The following is a 21,653-nucleotide window of genomic DNA, read 5'->3' on the forward strand; positions in this document are numbered from 1 at the left end:
TGCTGATTGCCAAGTGAGCCTCCCTAAAGTGAGTGTTGAGTATAATTCTCTGTCATCTTTACTGATTGCTCCTCAACTCTCCAGCCTGAAATGTTGGACTACCTCAGAAGTCAATTCTTTTCTATAGTCTTTATAGTCTTTCTCTACTTTTTTTCTTCTAGAGCTACGCTTGCTCTTTCAGTGATTACTCCAGGTCCACAGCTTTAAAATGCCACCTATGTGTGGATGGGATATCTTACAGGCATCTTAACGCTAACATGTGTCAAACCAAATTCTTGATTTCACTCTGCTCTACCCCAACTGCATTGCTCTCATCCAACCTTTCCCACCTCAACAACTACATTCTTCCAGTTTCTCAGGCCAAAAAGTTTGGCATCATCCTTCACTATTCTCTTTCTTTCACACCTCACATGCAGTCTATAAACAAATCTTACCAGCTCTACCTTTAAAATATGTCCAGAATCCTACCACTTCTTACTTCATTACCACCACCTTGGGCCATCTCTCACTTGGATTACTGCAATAACCTAAATGGTTTCCCTGCTTTCACCCTTGAACTTCTGTAGTCCATTCTCAACATAGCAAAGAGATCCTTAAGACACAGACCAGACGTCAAACCTATCCTCAAAACCATCCAATGGCTTCTCATCTCAGAGTAAAAGTTTAACCCTTTATAATGACCCAGTTGCTATATAATTTGGCCTCTGTTCTTCTGAAGTCAACTGTTATCATCTTCCCTTTCCTTCACTCTGCTTCGCCAGCACAAGCCTACTCACTCATTACTCTCCAAGTATGTGACCAAGCTCTAGCCTCAAGGTGTCTGCCCTTGCTGATCCTCTGCCTGGGGCTGCCGTGATACTGCACGGCCACTTCCCTTAGGTCTCTACTCAAATGTCACTAAACTAGTGAGACTTTCCCTAGTTACTCTTTAGAAATTAGTAGCTCCCAACATTCCTTTACATCATATTTTATTTTACTCATGGTAATTATTACATTTTTTTAAATTTTTAAATTGTTATTAAGTCACCTTAACAGTGATGCCTTCCAAGACTACTCTGTATAAAATATCTTCCCCCACCAAACACTCTTTCGTGGGCTTTTTGTGTGATGAGAGCTTCTTCCCCTTCCAACTACAAAATCTGCTAATCTTCCTGCGTCTATACTAATAGAAGTTATAACACTTATATAGCTCTTGCTATGTCAACACGATTACAAGTATCTTATGTAATTTATCTCATTTAATATTCACAATAAGCTAAGAAAAAGGTACCATTATTATCCCAATTTACAGATAAGGAAACTAACATGTAAAGAGATTAAATAACATGTTCAAAGTCTCACAGCTAGCAAGTGGCAGAAACAGGATGGGAACTCAAAAAGCGTGGTTCCAGAGTCCATCTTTTATTGCCTTTACCCCATATATTCTCCCAAACCCTAAGCAGAATGTAAGGTCTATGAGGGCAGAACTTTGCCCTGTTTTGTTCACTGCTAGAAAGACTGACTAGAGCTGTGTATCCACATGTATACCTGCCTGGTAATACCATACATGTCGCACACTGTATGTGTAACATTTCCTTCCCTTGATTACCTAAAGACAATTATTTCATCCGCCATTTCTTGGCGTCTCTTGTACTGCTGCAAACATATAGAGCAGTAATCCTGCTTGGGATTCAGTCCTCTGGTGACTGAAGCTCTCAGGTTACACAGTGACCAATGGAGATCTTGGTTTAGAAGGCTAGTAGTTGTTTCCAGCAGAGTCTAGGAAAGACCAAAACAGAAACCAAACACACAAAAATGGTTCTTTAAGTGAAAGAGATGGGAGGAGGTGAATGAGGAGAGACACTTGTTTGGTTTTTTACCACAAACAACTGAAATTAGAATATACTATCTGGGGCACCTGGGTGGCTCAGTCGGTTAAGCGGCCGACTTCAGCTCAGGTCATGATCTCGTGGTCCGTGAGTTCGAGACCCGCGTCAGGCTCTGTGCTGACTGCTCAGAGGCTGGAGCCTGTTTCAGATTCTGTGTCTCTCTCTCTCTCTGACCCTCCCCCGTTCATGCTCTGTCTCTCTCTGTCTCAAAAATAAATAAATGTTTAAAAAAAAAAAGAATATACTATGAAGGCATAACATTAATAAAAACAAACCCCAAATACTCCCAAATTTAAGTGGTTAACTTTAATGTGCAAGAAATGACAAGGGCATACATCGAGAGTCTCAAAATATTTATTAAAAGGCTATCATTAGTTTCTACTGAGAAATGTGTGCTCTGCCATTCTGTGGCTTAACTCAGCACTGATGGCTTTCAAATGACTAGATAAATACAAACCTATTTTTTAATTACGTTTTTCTAATAAGTTCCCTCTGAATGGCTCAAAGTGTTACAACAGACAACCAAAAACTCCGATTTTTTTTTTTTTATAGAAACTGCATCCATGGCAATATTTCAAATAACCTTTCACTGAAAAAGCTAATGGCCGTTCCTCAGTTTTCATCTCCCTTGGGCAGAAAGATCACATTTTCCTGATCAGCACTCACAACTCATTTGAATCTACTTAAGACTGTGACATCTGTCAGTAAGTCACATAAAGACATTTTCATAGCTATCACATTAAGTCATTTTAATACTTTGTGTGCTTATGTTGCTTACATACTCTATCTAATTCTCAACATTCATATCTATCATTCAGATGTGCAGCTGGGCTCTTTTCTGTCAGTCCCAAAGGGGAAGACATACTGCCCATCCTCCTTGCTATAAGCCTAGTCCTTTAATTTTACCTGTAATGGAGAATTTTTAGGTCTAACAGTCTTACCACTGTAATTCTTTCCAATCAACCCTATCTTTTCCTGCTCTTCCAAAGTTTGCAAACATTTCCTCCTTGTTCTCAGCTTCCCTTCTGCCAACACGGAGTGCATGCCTGCAGGGGTATCTGTTTCACTGGGCTATGCTTGGCAAAACTGTAGTCCTTCATCACCCTAAGAAAAGCTCTGTCACCCCAATTTTTCTTTTTTTCTCTCAGATTATTAAAGAAGCAGATACTGTATCTACCATACCTAAATGGTGCTTTTCTTAGGTGGCTTCATCAGTCACTTTGAAGTATACTAAGAAAAAAATCTGTATACCATGGTGGCTCCTACTGAGAATCAATGCTATAGGCAGTTTTGAGTTAAACAAAGACTAATGACCACTTTTGGTTAGTGGCAATCATCTGCTTCAGAACGTTTGAAAGAAAATTCATTTAATTTTATTTTGCAATTTCTATACTCATGCTGACTCTTCCTTTTCATGGTTACATTCTTCCATTTAATTATTTTCCAGAATATTTCTCACACTTTTCACTTAGAAAAAAAGAACTGTTTCATTCCCAATGAATAAAATGAGTCCAAATTTGATACATTTCCACATTCTACAATATCTCTGTGTGTGTATACACATATTAATTAAGGCCAAGAGATTTATAAGCTTTTAAAAAGCATACACTTCAATCTACCAAACTTCCATTAAATAGGAATTTTTAAAGAAAAAGTATGGGTGCAAAGAAAAAAGAAATAGCTTCTTTTTACCTTAGGACAGCCTCAGAAATAGAAAGCTTACTTGTTCATAGTTAAAGGTATCCAACATTCCCAGAATGAGTCCCTGGATTTCTCCAAGTTTTCCTTTTCCGTAAACTGGATCCTAATTAGAAAAAAGTTGCAAACGTGTCATTTTGTTCTTGATACTTTAAAATCACTTTAACATATAAGTTATCAGAAAGAGCCAACACTCAAGTACTTTTCTACAGTCACAAAATATTTATTCTTTCATGAACCTTCCACTAGAAATATGTATCAGTCTCCCTCTGTCCATCATAAATATTTTGAAAAAAAAAGATAAAATTTAAGTGATATGAGCCCCTTACCTAATCATCTTTTTGCAAGTGTAATTAAAGTTCACCCTGGTTTTGTTTCTGCAAGAAGCTTCCTCTCCTTCTTTATATTAAACATCACCCATGCCTCTTTGAGCTCTTATTTATCTGCTACATTAAAACCAACGTCCACCTGAATGCCAGAATCTGTCCAACAACCCCTTCTATGACCCACACCTGGCCCCCTCCTGGCTCCCACCAACTAAATCGTTTCAGTTTAGGAGATTAATTTTTGGATCCAAGGAGCAACTTTAAGTTTTTTAAAGCTTTTTTCAATAAAGTCACTACTGATCAACAACACATACTCAGACAACCAATCTCCCCCTCACTGCTTTTCCTATGAGGTATGCCAAGTAACTTGTTTAGTAGGTACAATCTGGAAAAAAAAAAAAACTGAAATGTATAAAAACAATTCAAAAAATAGACACAAAAAACTGAAATCCAGCCACACAGAGATAAACACTGTTGATATTTTGATGCACATTTTTCCAGTCTTGTTTCTGGGAAAGGAGACAAAGGGCAAGAGGGAGAGATGTATTTCTTAGTGTACAAAATTTGAGCATTTTACATACTTTTATAACAGTATATTGTGAGAAGTTTCCCATATCAAATATTTCATAACAGCTACAGAATATGAATCATGTAAAAATATCACTTGTCATTCAACCCTTCTCTACTGCTGGACATGTAAGTTTGCCTCCCCCTTCCTAACTCCCACTCACAATTGTCAAATGCTGGTGGCTGTAAATTTTAGTCTAAATCTCTCATTTTTTCTTTAGAGATTTCTAGAAAGGGAATTACAGATTCAAAGAGGGTTTTTATGGGTATCGATATATACTGCCAAATTGCTCTACCGCTAAGTTGTATTATGCAACTTTTATCTCCATAGGCCTATTTGAGTGATCATTTTACCACACCTTTGGCTAGGCCCAGAATTATAATTAAAACATTGCTAATAAATGAGTATGTCAAATCTATTACTTTACTCTAATATGGGATTATGTCTGACATAAATGATTCTCCCATGCCAAACAGGGGAGCCCAACCATACAGTAATGATGAATATAGCTATTTATTTAAGTGGGTAGCACATGCCAAGCACAGTACTCTGTACTTTTTATATGTACCATATCATTACACTCCTTCCAGAACATTTATAAATGAAGAAATTCAAGCTCAGAAAGGTTAAGTAAAATTCTCTAAGATCACAAAACTATTACACAGATAAACTGGGATTTGAACCTAGGTACTTCAGAAACCATGTTTTTAATTAATATGTTATACTGGTCTCCCAAGTACATACATAGACTGATAAACTAAATAATAAGCTAATGTTTGCTGGAAAATGTAGGTAACATTTCTGGCTACTTCTTAGAGAGTGGCAGTTATTAAAATCTTGGGGCATTAAGAGTAATTCGGAGTTTAGATGTTAAGAAAAGACTGTGAAACAGGAAAAACATTGGAGAGAGGTTCAGAAATGTGAGAAGAAACTGTTTTTCTGCTCTTATACCACATAGTCTGAGTATTTGCTTCCCTTTCTCTTCTAAGCTCCGATGATGGCTCTTGAAGACTGGGTGGGCACAGTTTCTAACCGAGATTGTTTTTCAGTACTTTCAGTTGGGTGAGAGCAGCACAAGATATTAATCTTTTATTAGAAAAACAACTCAAGCCATATACTCACCAGATAATTTTTTGTTTTCTTTTTTTTTTTTTTTGCATAAAAATAGACACATGTTAATGCTTCTAAGCTTATACTCAATTTTGCTTTTGGTCAAGCTCTTAATAAATACACCTATTTCTCAAAGTATCAAGAGACAGTGTAATACTTTATTACAAAAAATATGTATTACAGTATCTACCATACTATATACATCCAACACACTAATAAGCTCTAGCACAGAAAAGCTCTGTCATTTGTTTATGACAAGGGTGGTTTGGAGAATAAAAAGGTCTTTAAAAGGTTAAATTCTGGGGAAAGGAAAAAATCTTTATAGGTCATGTCTATATTTGTATCAGTACATTTCACTTTAATATGCATAATTTAAAAGCAAAATCATGAAAATTACCTCATGCTGTGGCAACATATAAATTATAGAATGCAAAAGGGAGCTCAAGGCTTCTAGCACAGCATGTACACAATCCACTAGTTTTTCCAATTATTTCCCAAAGATGTCAGTTAGATTCTTTAGCAATGAATAACTACTGAGGTTTCTCTTCAACTCATTTTTTAAAAAGTTCTTTGGCAAAAGACGTGATGACCACTTTCCCCCATCTTGCTTTTTCTGGAACCTACTGTAGCATGTATGTGGTTTGTTTTATAATTAAAATCGTTACTAATCAAGCATTACTTTAAAATATGAATAATGCCCTCAGCAGGTTAGCATATAAATCATTTGTTTGCTTTAATTTCCTCAGTAAGACAGTCATAAACAGCTTCTCAGAACACAAGAATTACTTTTTGCCATAGAGTAAAGATCAATAAAACCAAGCGGGGAAGACAGAATATATGTAACATAAACATGTTCCCTTAAAAACACTAACTTACCATCTAATGTCCATGGAAGAAGCCTGCACAATTCAGGTGCCAGGCATCAGTTTGAATAAACATTTAGAGGTCAAGAAGATCTTTGAGAACCTCTTATCATGAGAACATCTCCTCTGGAAAAACTAATTATGTGAGCAACTGCTCGTCTAAATAACTGTCACTCCCTCTCTTCTCTCCAAGGGGCCTGATAAAGGGAGGTGGATCTGAAGTACACCAGGGCTGGTGTGGGCTGGTGTTAGGTATGGGAGGCCTAAAATTTGGAGTTCAGTTAATGTTCTAGCTATGCCCACCTAATAAGTGAGTAAACTAAGGAAAGTTAGTTAATGTGAGTAGCACATTCCTATTGAGAAACATGGGGATATCACTACTTCCCCAGCTTAGTGTATACAGAGATCAAAGGAGATAAAGAACACAAAAGTGCTTTATAAACTGCTTAGAACTACCCCAAAACATGAGGTGATTGAGCCAACTAATATTTGTTGAGTATGGACTATGAACATAGGAAATGTTCTAGAAAATATTCTACTGGAGAAAACTTACAGTGCATTAAAAACTGGGGCAGACAAAAAAATGATAAGGGACAAGATTTCAAAAAAAAACAAAAAACGGGGATGCCTGGGTGGCTCAATCAGTTAAGTTTCCAACTTTGGCTAAGGTCATGATCTCAGGGTTCGTGAGTTCCAGCCCCGCATCGGTCTCTGTGCTGATAGCTCAGAGCGTGGAGCCTGCTTCAGATTCTGTGTCTCCCTCTCTCTTTGCCCCTTCCCTGTTCATGCTCTGTGTCTCTCAAAAACAAACATTAGAAAAAAAAAATGCCCCAAATCCTAAGAACATAAAAATTCCGGTTAGAGTTCTTGATAACTTAGATGTAAAGGATCAATACCTTGAAAGACACTATCTACCAAAACTCATACAAGGGGAAATAGATAAACAAGGCCTGTGTCTCTTAACCAAACTGAATCCTTAATTAAGAACATTTCAAAACAGAAGGCACCAGGCCCACATGGTTTTTCATTGGTTTATTCTACCAAATATTTAAGAAGAAATTATATCAATATTCTACAATGTTTCAGAAAACAGAAGAAAAGAAAACATTTTCTACTTATTTGATGAGGCCAGCATTACCCAGATAAAACCAGACAATCTCTATCAAAATGCTAGCAAGTTATTTTATGCATAGAGACAAAATTATTCTATAGTTTATATGGAAAGGCAAAAAACCCAAAATAGCTAACACAATACTGAAGAAGGACAAGATCAGAGGACTGACACTACCTGACTTTCGGATTTACTATGAAGCTACAATAATCAAGACCATGTCACATTGGCAAATGACTAAACAAATAGATCACTGGAAAAGAATAGAGGACTCTGAAATCATGCCCCATAAATACAGTCAACTGACCAAAGGCTATTCAGTGAAGAAATGGACAGTCATTTCAAAAATTTTTTTTTTCAACGTTTATTTATTTTTGGGACAGAGAGAGACAGAGCATGAACGGGGGAGGGGCAGAGAGAGAGGGAGACACAGAATCGGAAACAGGCTCCAGGCTCTGAAACATCAGCCCAGAGCCTGACGCAGGGCTCGAACTCACGGACCGCGAGATCGTGACCTGGCTGAAGTCGGACGCTTAACCGACTGCGCCACCCAGGCACCCCGGGACAGTCATTTCAACAAGTGGTGCTGGAAGAACCGTACATCCACATGGAGAAAGAGAACTCCAGACACTGACCTTCTATCTTTCACAAAAATTAACTCAAAATGGATCATAGACCTAAAATGTAAAATGCCGAACTTTATAACTTCTAGAACATGGAGAAACAAATCTAGGTGATCCTGGGTTTGAGGATGAGTTTTTAGATACAACACTAAAAGCACAATCCATTAGGGTGCCTGGGTTGCTCAGCTGGTTAGGCATCCAACTCTTGATTTAGGCTCTAGTCACAATCTCATGGTTCGTGAGGTTGAGCCCCGCATTGGGCTCTGCGCTGTGCAGAGCCTGTTTAGGATTCTTTCTCTGCCCCTTCCCTGCTCGTGTGCACACATGTGCATGCTCTCTCTCTCAAAATAAACATTAAAAAAATAAATAAATAAAAGCACAATCCATGAAAAAAGACCCTGAAAAGTTGGACCTCATTAAAATTAAAAAACTTCTGGGGCGCCTGGGTGGCTCAGTCGGTTCAGTGTCCAGCTTCAGCCCAGATCATGATCTCACAGTTCGTGAGTTCAAGCCCCATATCGGGCTCTGTGCTGACAGCTCGGAGCCTGGAGCCTGCTTCAGATTCTGTGTCTCCCTCTCTCTCTCTCTGCCCCTCCCCAGCTTGCGATCTGTCTCTGTCTCTCTCAAAAATAAATAAACATTAAAAAAATTTATCAATCAATCAAATTAAAAAACTGCTTCATGAAAAGATCTGTTGAGAGCATGAAAAGACAAGCTACCAACTGGGAGAAACAAGGGCAAAACATATCTGACAAAACACTTGTATAAAAAATATACAAAGAACTCTTAAAACTCAACAATAAAAAGAACCTCCAAACCCAACTAAAAAGTGGGCCAAAGATGTGAACAGACACCTTACCAATGGGGGCACAGATGGCAAATGAGCAACATGAAAAGGTGTTCAACGTCACAGTTCATTAGGGGACTGCACATTAAAACAACGAGAGACCACTACACATCTATTAGAATGATTAAAATCCAAAACACTGGATTTATGGACACTTGCTTTATAGCCCAGAGTATGGTCTTGGTAGATATTGCATGTACAGCTTGAGAAGAATGTGTTGTAATTGATATGTAAAGGTCAACTAGGTCAAAGCAGTTAAAATTGTTCAGCAGAAAGGTGTTGTCATCTTTATTTTTGGTCCTCTGCCTTTTTTCTCTGGCTGCTTTTAAGCTTCTCTGTTAATCTCTGATTTTGAGCAATCATGATGCGCCTGGTAGTTTTCCTCATACTGCTCGGGTTTGGGGTTATGGATCTGTGTGCTAACAGTTCTCCATAAATCTGGAAAATATGCAGCCAGTATTTCTTCAAGTAGTTTTTCTGTTCTGATTCCGTTTTCAGGATTCCATTTTATTTTGGGCTGTTTGAAATTGTCCCACAGCTGATAACTCTGGTTCATTTTTTTTTCCAATTCATTCTACTTGGTTTTATTTTGGATTGTCTATATTGTTATGTCTTCAAATTCACTTATCTTTTTTCTGTTTTGGTGTCCTTGTCTGCTAATTCTAACATCCAATGTCATATCTGGGTTTCATTTTCCAACTTTTTTGCACACCTTGTAATTTTTGATTCAGTGTCACATGCTATTGGGACCTAGATATTTTTTTTATTCCTAAAAGCATTTTTAACCTTTGTTCTGGGATGCAATTAAATTACTTGGAAAGTTTGATCCTTTCAGGTCTTGCTTTTAAGATTTGCAAGGCATGGCTGGAGCTATGTGTAGTTTAGGGCTGTTTCCTACTACTGAGTACTTCCAAATACTTTACCCAATGTTCGGTGAATTATGAGGTCTTCTTCCTTCTAGTCTTGTTGGTCTTGTGTGAGTACAAGTATAATTCCCTCTGATCCTTTCATGTGGTTCTTTCCCTGGCCTCCCTAGTTTCCTGAGATTGTGTACGTTTTGAGGAGGGCCTTTGGTCTATCTCCAGAGTTCTTTTGCCTGGTACTTGCCTGAAAACTCTGGGCATCTTGGACTCCTGACTCCCAGCGCCATCTCCTCAAAGCAATGAATATACTGGAAACTGGCTGTGATACCCCTTCCTGCACTATTGCCTAGAAAGTCTCTCAAGACATTAAGCTGGGGCAAACACAGGGCTTACTCTGTTTCCTGTCCCTCAGGTATCACTGACCTTCATTGCCTGATACTCAGTGGTTTTTTAAAACTATTTCATATACTTTTTCCATTTTTTGGGTTGTTTCCGGCAAAGGAGATAAATCGGGCCTCTGTTACTCCATCTTGGCCAGAAGTGGAATTCTTCCATCCTTGACCTTTTATCCACTCTAAAAATATTAAGTACCTACTGTATGCCAGGTGCCTCTGAGCTAGGTGATGGTGACAGAGTACTAGTAAAGTATAGTCTTATTCCCAAGCCCTTCTGTTCTAATGGTAAATAAAAATCAGTAAATAGGGGCGCCTGACTGGCTTAGTCGGTTAGGATTCCAACTCTTGATATTGGCTCAGATCATGAATTCACTGTCATAAGAGTGAGCCCCCCCCATCAGGCTCTGTGCTGAGCATGGAGCCTACTTGGGATTCTCTCTCTCCCTCTCTCTCTGCCCCTCCCCTGCTCTCTCTCTCTCTCAAAATAAATAAACAAACTTAAAAAAATCGGTAAATAGACCTGATTCTTAGATGTTCTGTAACTCCAATTTTGGCCTTCTGCTTTCTTTGCAAATTCACTTCCTCCTAAAGTTCACTTAGTTTCAAGTATTGAACTACTACTTCTGTGTTGATGACTTCCAAGTCTATGTCTCCACTTTTATCTTTTTCTATAAACTCCAGTCTTGTATTCTCCCACGGCTCATTGTTAGTCAATCACACTAACAAGTTCTTCTTAAATTTCCCTACCTCTAAACATCAAAAAGTCAAGTGGATTCTACTAATTTCCAAATTCATCTTCTCTTAGCCATTCTATGCAACTCAATTAACAAACTTTGAGTACCTAATACATTCTAGGTATTTCTATGCCTTCAGTCTTGATCCCTTCCAATTTATCCTATATAACATACAGGGTGAATGATCTTTCTAAAGAGAAACCTCATTCCATCATTCCTCTGCTTAAAATCCTTTGATGAGAATCTACAAATTTTAAAATTAAATCCAAAGTCCAACCTTATGGTTCACAAAGCAATTAAAGGCACAATCCCTGCAAGTCTCAAATTTCAGCTCCGTGACTCACCTTTATTCTTGTCTTATGTTCCAAGCATACTTAAACATTTGCAACTCCCCCAAATGTACCATGTTTTACCTCACATTCTTTGTATATATAGTTCACTCCGCTTAGAATAGTGCTATCTCCTTTTTTCCCCCTGATTCCTTTAGGCTATTTAAGATTCAGTTCAGACATCTCCTCCTCCAGGAAATCTTCTCAAATTACCCAATCTGTTTCAGAGATAAACTTTCTTTCTTTCTTTTTTTTTTTAAGTTTATTTATTTTGAGAGAGAGTGAGCATGGGAGGGGCAGAGAGAAAGGGAGGGAAGGAGGGAGGGAGGGAGAGAGAGAGAATCCCAAGCAGGCTCCACACTGGCAGCACAGAGTTCAATGTGGGACTCTAACTCATGAACTGTTGAGATCATGACCTGAGCTGAAACCAGGAGTTGGCTGCTCAACCGACTGAGTGACCCGGCGCCCCCAGAGATGTACTTTCATTGGTACTCCTCTGCTAAAGTTATGTAGAAACTCAACTCATTCTAATTTATTCAAAAAACAAAACTATTATGAAGCTACTCGGCTCTTCTAGGTCAGGAGCTAAGCCTTTCATCTACACAGGAAATGACCAAACAGGGAAACATATAGTAAACGAATAATTAATTAAACTCCTCAAAAGACCAGGCAGTGAAACAACTGAAAAGCTTATATGACATAAAAGGAAAGAGAATAAATTAGGAGGTGAGAGACTTCAGTGGTAGCCTGGGTTTTGACACTAACGGCGGGCCACGTACTAACTTTTCCATACTTTAGTTTCTTCCTTCATCAAGAAATTTCTGTAGTAGCCCTCTCTACCTCAAGAGGTTGTTGTGAGTTTCAAAGGAGATACTATTTGTGAAAACACCTTGAAAAAATAAAAATCTCCACACAAATATAAGGTAGAGTTACTATTACAGTAATCACAGCATGCAAATAAGGAGAACAAACTGAGGTTTGATGAGGGGTGGCAGGGAGGGGAGGGTGCGTGAGGGGTATTGAGGAGGGCACCTTTTGGGATGAGCACTGGGTATTGCATGGAAACCAATCTGACAATAAATTTCATATTAAAAAAAACTGCAACAACTTAAAAAAAACCTGCAACAAATTTAAAAGGAAAAAAAAATAAAAAATAAAATAAAAAATAGCATACACTCCTTATTAATGGGAGTAGAAGGTGGCAGGTACTTTTTCTACTACTGAAGGTAGAAATATGATAAGAACGCAGTTAAAATGAATGCCAAAAAAAAAAAAAAATGAAATGACTGCCAATATAGCTCAAAATAAAGGGAAGGTTTTCTAATATCAAAAGCCTTCAAAGTCAGGAAGCTTGAAAAACAAAATTTTTAAAATCACCAAGAGAAAAATTGATTTTTATTTATTATAATTCATGTATCATCAAGTGTGGTTACAGCTCAACATAAAGCAAAATGCATACACTGAGAGAGGAGCCACTTTCGGCTTTAAGATTTCATTTTTTCTGATTTACTTGGTAAAGTATTCCTGCCTTACGAAAATATTACTTTATATATGACTAAAAAACATTATGACTAAAGTATTCCAAAATGGATATAAGAGAAGCAGTCTATATCAAAGACTTATCCAACACATGATAAGGACCGAATGAATGAGATAATGCATGTAAAGATACATAAGCTGTGATGAGAGACTACGGACGCAGCAGTCTGTATCCGCAGAGGCCCAGACACTTAATACCAGATTGAAGTAGAGCTTGGCGAGCCTTAAAAGAGAGCTGACAGGGACATTCTTTATGGGAGAAAAATCATCTGAAAATTAGAAAGACCAATGGTATCACAGTGCTGTTGGATTTTTTCTTTCTCTTTTTCTTTTTCTTGGCGTGTCTCATGCTGCATAAGATGAAAGAAGACAAAATGGATTCCAAGGATAATTCCCACTGTTTCCCCAAAAATGTTCACAGGTTTTTCACAAAATATATCATAGGGTATTTTTAGCGTTCTTTTGATGATGTTGGGAGTGTTCAGCCCTTTTTGCTGAGGAAAACAGGGTAAAATAATGTTTCCTACAAAGGCTTTGGACACAAAGTCGGCTAGAATCTAGAACAGGGGATGAAATCTTGAACATAACAACATTTTTTTTGATGAGCTAGAAAATTTAAGTTACAACCAATAATTAGGAAATGCTGATATTAACTTCATTTGTAAGTTATCTTTTTTTTTTTTAATCTAAAAAGCATATTTAGCTGGAAATAAATGGTGATTCTCTCCCAGTTAGCATATGAATAGGAAGCTTGTACATCTGAATCCCAAGATAACAGTGAACATCTGAAGGCTGCACACCCTAACTGAAGCTCATGGGTGTGTGCCAGGCAAGCCTAGCCTCCTGGAGCACCAGGAAAGGTTCAAGGACGTCTGTCCTAAGTTAGATATTTAGCAATGCCAAAAATCAGCTGCATTACTCTAGAGACCCATGTAAACATTAGCTTCATTTGCCTGTTATTTAAACATAACTAAAATATTCATTGAAGTTGATCAACACTGAATCCCGCCCCCCTTTTAACTCACCTGTAAGATTCTTTGCAAGATGGATGGAAGGGCAATAAAAGCTGCCATGCTGTTTAGAACTTGCATGGTCAGAGATCTCAGAGCTGTTACAGTAACAAAATGTTAACATTAAGGTTAGTTTAAAATAAGAGGTTTTGGTTTTCCCTATAAGTTACTGAAAAATAGTGGATTTACCTAGCTTCCTAGAAACTTAGCTAACCGGGGCCAGCTGGATATTTTAAAGTTACTGTTGATAAGTAACAAAGCTACTATTATTCAAGACAAATGACAGAATTGGTGCCATAGAAAAAACTGAATATAAAAGGGGTGATTAACACTACACTATGATTTCATTAAGAAAAACAGTAATGATAATTTTTAGCAGATAATAATTGGCGATGGTGTAGGTGGACTCGATAAACCTACCTTCAGGGTGTAGATGAGGTGCAGCTGAACCAGACAGCTTCTGAGGGGCCATCATTGCCTCCAATAATGGAAACCAGAGTGCCTATAATGTCAGAGGAAACCACAGCGCTCTGTTATTTTTAAGAGTAGCATCAGCATAGTGTTTTATAGGTTGAAATGTGCCTCTGACATACATTTGTTTGCAAAAAAAAATTTTTTTTTAAAGAAAAGATGGAACACTTGACTGGGAAGAGAAAAGACAGTAAGAAACAATGACCATAGCTCAAACAGATGTCTTTACCATGCACCCTGGGAAAATAAAGAAACTGAAGTCAGTAAGTCTAGACCTTGGAACTATAATCTCCTGTGTCTCGGGAGAAGGTAGGTTCAAAGCAGACACGGCAGAGCCTCCAGTGAGGTTCTTGTATACTATGCTATAAAACTATCACTGAGCAAGTCTAAATAACCCTATGTACTGCAGGAGAGAACAGAGAACAGCCCCCTCCACTTCCTCATCTCCACCCCCTCCCCCATTTCTCTTTAGCGATGTCAAGCAAGATCAATCAATGAAGGTTATCCAAAATTTGTTCCCACTCTCAAGCATTATTTTGTATTTCCTTAGTCATCACAGACCAAGAAGTAGAAGTTAACATTATTTCAATTAACATTTCCAACCACATCAGTAGGTAGATCATCATTTATTCCTATTATGTTGGGTGCTCTATTAAATGATTTACACAAATTTTTTCATTTCAATCTTGTAACAGCCTTACACCGTAAGCATGACCTTCACTTGAGATAAGAACTGAGATTTAGAAAAGTAATTTGCCAAAGATCACACCGTCAGTAAACTGGTGCTGTGACTCCAAAATCTGTGTTTTCCTAAGCCTTGGGAAAAATCTTTATCATCAAAAATCAAACTAATACATTTCAAAACTTCGACTACGGTTTCTTGTTGGATAATCATTTACAAAAGCTTTATTTAACTCTATGTCTTGGGAGGAACCTATTCCTGCAAACATCTGGGAATCATGAAGAAAGGTCAGAGCAGAACAAGAGTGGTTCTAGGAAGCTCTGTAAATACAGAAGGGAAATGTGTCACTCATTACCTGACACTGTACAAGTCCTATGGCAGTGGAGATATGGGAGCCCCTTAAGGCAAAGGAGACAGGCTGAGGGTCCAGCAACTTTCCCACTGGGTGACCTCCCAACTGAAGAGCTCTATTGAAGAGCTCAGATTTTATACTGATGACTTTTCATGCATTCCAGTTCTTAAGATACTGGTTTTAACTTGGTTTTTATTTTATTGAAATTTTAATTTATTTTATCTAGTACTCATGAACTTTTAATCTTGTATTTTATTCTGAGATAGCTTTACTTAGCTTACCTTTTAGTTGCCTATTTTAGCTTGTTTTTATAACCACATCATTTATTTCTGTGTATTTTAATTGTGTAATTTAATTGTATATGGCAAAATTTTTACCTTGTTTTTTATATTTATTATGTTTATAAATTTGGTTTTTAAATTTTCTTATTTAATCCAGACAATTTAGAAGAAATACCTTTGTAAAGATTAGTTGTTTAATGAGTATAAATGGCAGCCTGGGGGGAAGCATGGTTGCAAGAGGTAACAGCCATGAAATGCGTTCACACCCTACTTCCAGGAGTTATTCTTCTTTAACTAAATCTCCACATGAACCATCCCCTGAAAGCAACACAACTAAACTTGAATTCCTTTGTTATGTTATGTAATAAACAGCTTTCTTCTTAGGGAATTATACGCACAACAAAGCCAGATTCTTTATTATATGTGTATCAGGAAAGCCTTGTAAACAGATAAACAAAGGTAGGACAGGTAGAGATTCAACTTGAGAAAGGACAAGCAGCCCAACTTCCTGCAGTCTGACTTTCACGTAAATACTCGTAACATTAAATCTTGTGATGACAACTTTTAGAAAAAGATACTACAAACAGTTCATCATTAAACTTTTGAGTACTTCAAATTTTCTAGTTAGTTTAGTGTCTGTGGCAACAGCTTTTGCTCTCTCTCTCCAAAACAAAACAAAAACAAAGCAAAGAGAATCAAGGCAAACAACCATGAAAATCCCCCAAACTTAATGTTTTGGTATCACACAAAATCAGTCTAGCATTTTTCAGACAATAAAGTAAGAAATTAACATTCAAATATTTTTGTTGTTGTCATAAAACTTGTTCAGAAATGAAGCAGAAACCAATTGTTGGAGAGTGGGGTCACAAAGAGAGTAGTGAGCATGTGTGTGTCCGCATGCGTGTGTGTGTCTAAGACAAGGATAGACAGACTTTTCTTACACGCAGCCAGTGAATGGTATAATAATAGTCTTAAAGAATGAAAATTTCAAAGGATAGGAAGAAGTCTAACATCTAATACCTTTATTAAAACAAATTCCAACTCAGACAAAAAAAAAAAAAAGAATAAATTTTCCTTTGGCCACATCAAAGGAAGCGTTGTTCCCGTCTGATTAAGAGATACGGAGTTCAAATACAGTCAGAATAATCCCTAGAGTTCTGGAGGCATGGATTTTTATAACTAATTCTACCATTAATGCATGTGAATCTGGACATATTTTCAGCTTATGTGAACCTAAACAGCCTTACTTAAAAGACATAATCATCGTTTTTTGCTTAAACTGTCCACGAGAAGTTGCGAGAGTCTCAAATAAGATACTGGAGAGGAGATGGGAGGGTTGAAAAGTGAAAAAGACTTAGAATTAAGTATATATGAACACAGCTTTAAGAATTCTACCCTATTATGTTCTCTACCAAAATATAACCATGTCCAAATACAGCCAGCTAACCAAAAGATAAATGAAAATAAAAACTTTAGGAATGGAAAAATCATGGCAAAAAGGACTGGTGTAAAGCTTATCATCCATTTAAAAAAGGTTGAACAATTTGTGGGAATTTTGGATACAGAAAAGAATGTGTTACTAGCCTTAATGAGGTAAAATAACATAACCTATTAAAATTAAGAGGGATGGAGAAGAGAGGTTGGAGCAAGCATGAGTTCGTACCAATTTCCTTACTGGCTTCGCATCGCAGATATTATAAAAACTGAAATGTAATTATAAACATAGTAATTCCAATCTATTGCAGTCATTCAGATTTTCTTAAACTGTAGTGATATTCATTAAGAGATAGTATGGTGCAGAAATATTGTTTGAAATTCAGAAAGTCCTCAGTTTTACCTAAGCTTCCTAAATGAGTTGGACACTATATTTATTTATAAAAGCAAGTATTACGTGATCCAGTTTTTCTACAATCATGTTAACCTAGGCAGATAAAAAATATCTAGACTGATGGTCACCAAATGATAATGATGGTTATTTCTGGGTGATAGGATTTTATAGGGTAATTTTTTGTTAAAGTTTATTTATTTATTTTGAGAGAATGAGAGCAGGAACAAAGGAGGAGGAGCGGGAGGGGCAGAGACAGGGAGAGAAAGAGAATCCCAAGCACACTCAGCACTATCAGCACAGAGGCTGACACAGGGCTCGAACCCACGAACCGTGAGATCATGACCAGAGCCCAAACCAAGAGTCAGACACTGAACCAATGGAGCCACTGAGGTACCCTTACAGGGTAATTAAAAAAAAAAAAAAAAAACATTCTTCTATGTAACTTTCTGGATTGCAGGATTTTTAAAAATGATAACTACTGGGGCTCCTGGGTGGCTCAGTTGGTTGAGTGTCCAATTGCTGTTTTGGCTCAGGTCATGATCTCAGTTTGTGAGTTCGAACTCCACATTGGGCTCTATGTTGACAGTGTGGAACCTGCTTGGAATTCTCTCTCTCCTCTCTCTCTGTCTCTCCCCTGCTTGCACACAAGCACTCTCTTGCTCTCTCTCAAAATAAATAAACCCTAAAAAAAATGATGAATGTGTATCAAAGCACATAAAAAATTTTTTTAATAAAGAAACAAAAATCACATCTATTATGTAAATGTGTTTGCTGTACACATTTATCTTCTAAAAGGTTTTCAAAATTTATGGCCTAATTAAAAAATCCTCGACAAAAATGTAAAGCAGAAATTTACCCAACTGATAAGAACAGAAAACAAAAATAAGTTTATTACTTTCATTGTAACATGTATGGCTAAACATACATAAAAAAATTTCTCCTACTTCCCATTTCGGAAAGCCAGTAAGAGAAAGGGGCTAGGTGGTATCAAGACAGAGGCTGCAGCCTGGAGAGGCAGGCACAGAGGAGTCACGATGCCGTATCACACTGTAACTTAACTTCCTTTTTAAATTTATCTTTAATGTTTTTATTTATTTTTGAGACAGAGAGAGACAGAGCATGAGCAGGGGAGGGGCAGAGAGGGAGGGAGGCACAGAATCCGAAGCAGGCTCCAGGCTCTGAGCTGTCAGCCCAGGGCCCAAGGTGGGGCTCCCACTCCCGGACTGTGAGATCATGACCTGAGCTGAATGAAGTCAGACGCTTAACCGACTGAGCCACCCAGGCGCCCCAACACTGTAACTTAACTTCTTAAAACTGAAGCAGAATTTGGCTGTCAAGTCACATCTCGCCCCCTTAGTTTCTGCTTCGCTGCTCTAACTCCCACCTGCACCAGGTGCTCAACTCTACCTCCTTCCGTTTTGTGCTCTTCCTTGTGGCAGTCTGAATCTGTTACAGCAATGGTTCCAGTCTTGGCTATACAGTGCAATCATGTGGGAAGCTTTAAAACACACTGACAACTGGGTCCCGATCCAGAGACTTTAATTTACTTGATCTGGGGTGCAGCCTCAGTGCTGGGATTTTTCAAAGCTCCCCAAGTCACTGTAATGTGCAGCCAAGGCTGAGAAACCGTATCGCAGCCTTCTCGACCTTTTCCAGCTCTGTGTCCCTGGAGGGGTTCCCTCCAGTTCCTCATGCTCACTTTCCTCCACAGGGGATAGAAGAGATGATAAATGAGGACACGTCCAACAGTATCACTACACAGAATACACAAAATCTCAGTCCAAAGAGAACAGGGACATCTCGTATTCATGCACCTAAATTCTGCAGCACAGCCAGATCTAGGAATATAAAGCTTTTTGTGAGAACAAAGAGGACAGACACTCCTCATAATAACGTTAGGAGGCTTGTACTCCTGGGAGCACTAAACAGTGATTAAAATCCAGCTGAATTAAACTCAGGTGGCTCAGAGGGCAGGGAAAAGAGAATTAATTCTGGGTTTCAGACCAAAACAGACTTTTTAAATATGCCTAAGTAGTCATTCTCCTACCTCTCTTTGCTGCTGGTTCAAATTATGTGAATTTCTCTGGCAAAGGGCAATTGTCTCCACCATGGTATCTTCAACATCCTTCAATGAAAGGTCCTCTTTGGCCTCTAGATTCAGAAAAATTGTTAACAATACTTAAGGATACATTACTGATAATCTCAGAGCTTCTGGAAAAAATTAAACTATTTTTTCTTTGCAGAGCCCTAGTTTTCCATTATATAATTCTTATATAATACCATTCTTCCATAAGAATGATACCAAGGCTTAGATTACAAAACAGACAATTTAGCGTAAGAGGAGTTTTCCATGTAAACGTCTGACATTCACAGCACATATAAAGCACATCATACTTAACATTTTAATATGTTTTGGCTATGTTAAAGTCCCAATCCTCTGTTTGTGGGTTAGTGGAAAGGTTACTTTTCACCTTTCTTGCCCTACCATTTCTTTTTCCATTTGTTTGTTTGTTTGTTTATTTCTTCATTCTGAGAGAGAGAGCATGTGTGTGTGAGCGGGGAAGGGGTATTGGGTGAGGGAGAAAGAGAATCCCAAGCAGGCTCTGTGCTGGTGGCATGTGACACGCCAACGTGGGGCTCGAACGCACGAACCATGAGATCATGACCTGAGCAGAAGTCAAGAGTCTGACGCTTAACCGACTAAGCCAGTCAGGCGCCCCTTCCATTTCTTAAATGTAGGTTTAATATCTTAGGCCCTTTCCTTTTCATTTTTCAATAATTCCTCCCCTCCTATGGTTTCAACTCTTAGGTCCTTGCTAATAAATAAGCTTATTTATTCATTTTGAAAGAGAGAGAGAGAGAGAGTGCATGCGTGCATGAGCAAAGGTGGGGCAAAGAGAGACGGAAGAGAGAGGGGAGAGAGAGAATCCTAAGAGGCTCTGCACTGATGCGCAGAGCCCCAAACGGGGCTCGAACTCACAAACTTTGAAATTATGACTTGAGCCGAAATCAAGAGTCAAACGCTTAACTGACTGAGCCACCTAGATGCCCCACTAATAACTTTTGAACATACACCTCCAGCCCTTATTCTTTTCATAATCTGCAGGGTGAATTTTTGACAGACTCTGTCAGACTCTGCTTAATCGATGACTACAAGCACCTTGAACTTGTATGTGCAAAACCCAACCCATTTTTCCCACCTCAAATCTTCTCCTCCCCCTTCCCAAAATAAGTTAATGAAACCATCACCTCTAAGTCGGTTTATAAATCTCCGTCATCTCTGATGCCCCACCCCCCTTCACCCACATGTCCAACTAAATCGCCACTTTTGCTGATTTTACTTTTGTGCCCTCACATGCCATGACTTCTGCCCTGTGGCTCTCTCCACCTCACGTTCACAACTGCAACAGCTTCTTAATTAAACTTCTGACTTCCAAATCTTGCTTCCCTCATTCTCCTTTATACTGTCACAAACACATCAATTCTAGCCACAAAAATCATTAAAGACTTCCAAGTTTTAAAAACAGAACATAAATAAACCTCTGACCCTAACTAAACATAGTAACGGTCTGGCTCAGGTTCTCACCCTCTGTGCTCTTAGGTCACTGCACCAGGTCTTACTCCTGAGGTTCCTGACCAGGCACTTTCATAATGATGTGCTCCTTAGCCCAGATGCTTTTTCCTTGCTTTTCCCTATCAAACTTCTATTCACTATTCCAGTCTTACTTGACAGGTCATGTCTTTCACAAACTATTTTTGATTCATCAGTTTCAAACCATTCCCTAAGTTTCCACAATCCTTTGCCACTCTCACTGTACCTCTTTTATAATACTTGATTCTTCTAGCATTTGATGTTTTCATTTACCTGTCTCCTTCACAAGATGCTAATTCTTTGGATGACGGCTATGTTAGCCATCTGTGTATAATCCACAGGAACTAGCACAATGTCTTGCAATTAGCAGAACCTCCCAAATTCTTAAGTATCTAGAAAAATATTAAATCTGAAAGTAAATAGTGGACATGAGACCATTACTGAGAAATTTATTTTCACTAAAATTCAAAGAACTAGCTTCTCTATACATATCACTTGCAAATCATTGCAGTGATTTTAGGGAAACATTCTTCTTACTTTTCCCTCAATCTTTTATGTAATGT

General features: G+C 38.1%; 1 protein-coding gene across 11 annotated transcripts in view; it reads right to left on the bottom strand.

Annotated features, from left to right (window-relative positions):
- The window catches only part of VPS8 (VPS8 subunit of CORVET complex), a 250,706-nt gene that overhangs the window by 57,745 nt on the left and 171,308 nt on the right, over window positions 1-21,653 (bottom strand). For 8 of the 11 annotated variants that reach the window (XR_006718470.1, XR_006718471.1, XR_006718469.1 and 5 more), the window contains 5 exons: window positions 19,546-19,649; window positions 14,305-14,386; window positions 13,900-13,982; window positions 3,592-3,672; window positions 1,589-1,758 (listed from right to left, as the gene is read on the bottom strand). Coding sequence is in view for 8 of the 11 variants with exons in the window: in XM_045502714.1 (XP_045358670.1) it covers window positions 1,589-1,758; window positions 3,592-3,672; window positions 13,900-13,982; window positions 14,305-14,386; window positions 19,546-19,649 (520 nt within the window). In the remaining 3 variants the exon portion in view is untranslated. Of the gene's footprint in view, window positions 1-1,588; window positions 1,759-3,591; window positions 3,673-12,699; window positions 13,225-13,899; window positions 13,983-14,304; window positions 14,387-19,545; window positions 19,650-21,653 lie in introns of those variants that run through there. The other 3 variants (XM_045502718.1, XM_045502717.1, XM_045502719.1) reach the window with 2 other exon arrangements.

Source organism: Leopardus geoffroyi, chromosome C2, assembly GCF_018350155.1.
Source record: "Leopardus geoffroyi isolate Oge1 chromosome C2, O.geoffroyi_Oge1_pat1.0, whole genome shotgun sequence".
NCBI lineage: Eukaryota > Metazoa > Chordata > Mammalia > Carnivora > Felidae > Leopardus > Leopardus geoffroyi.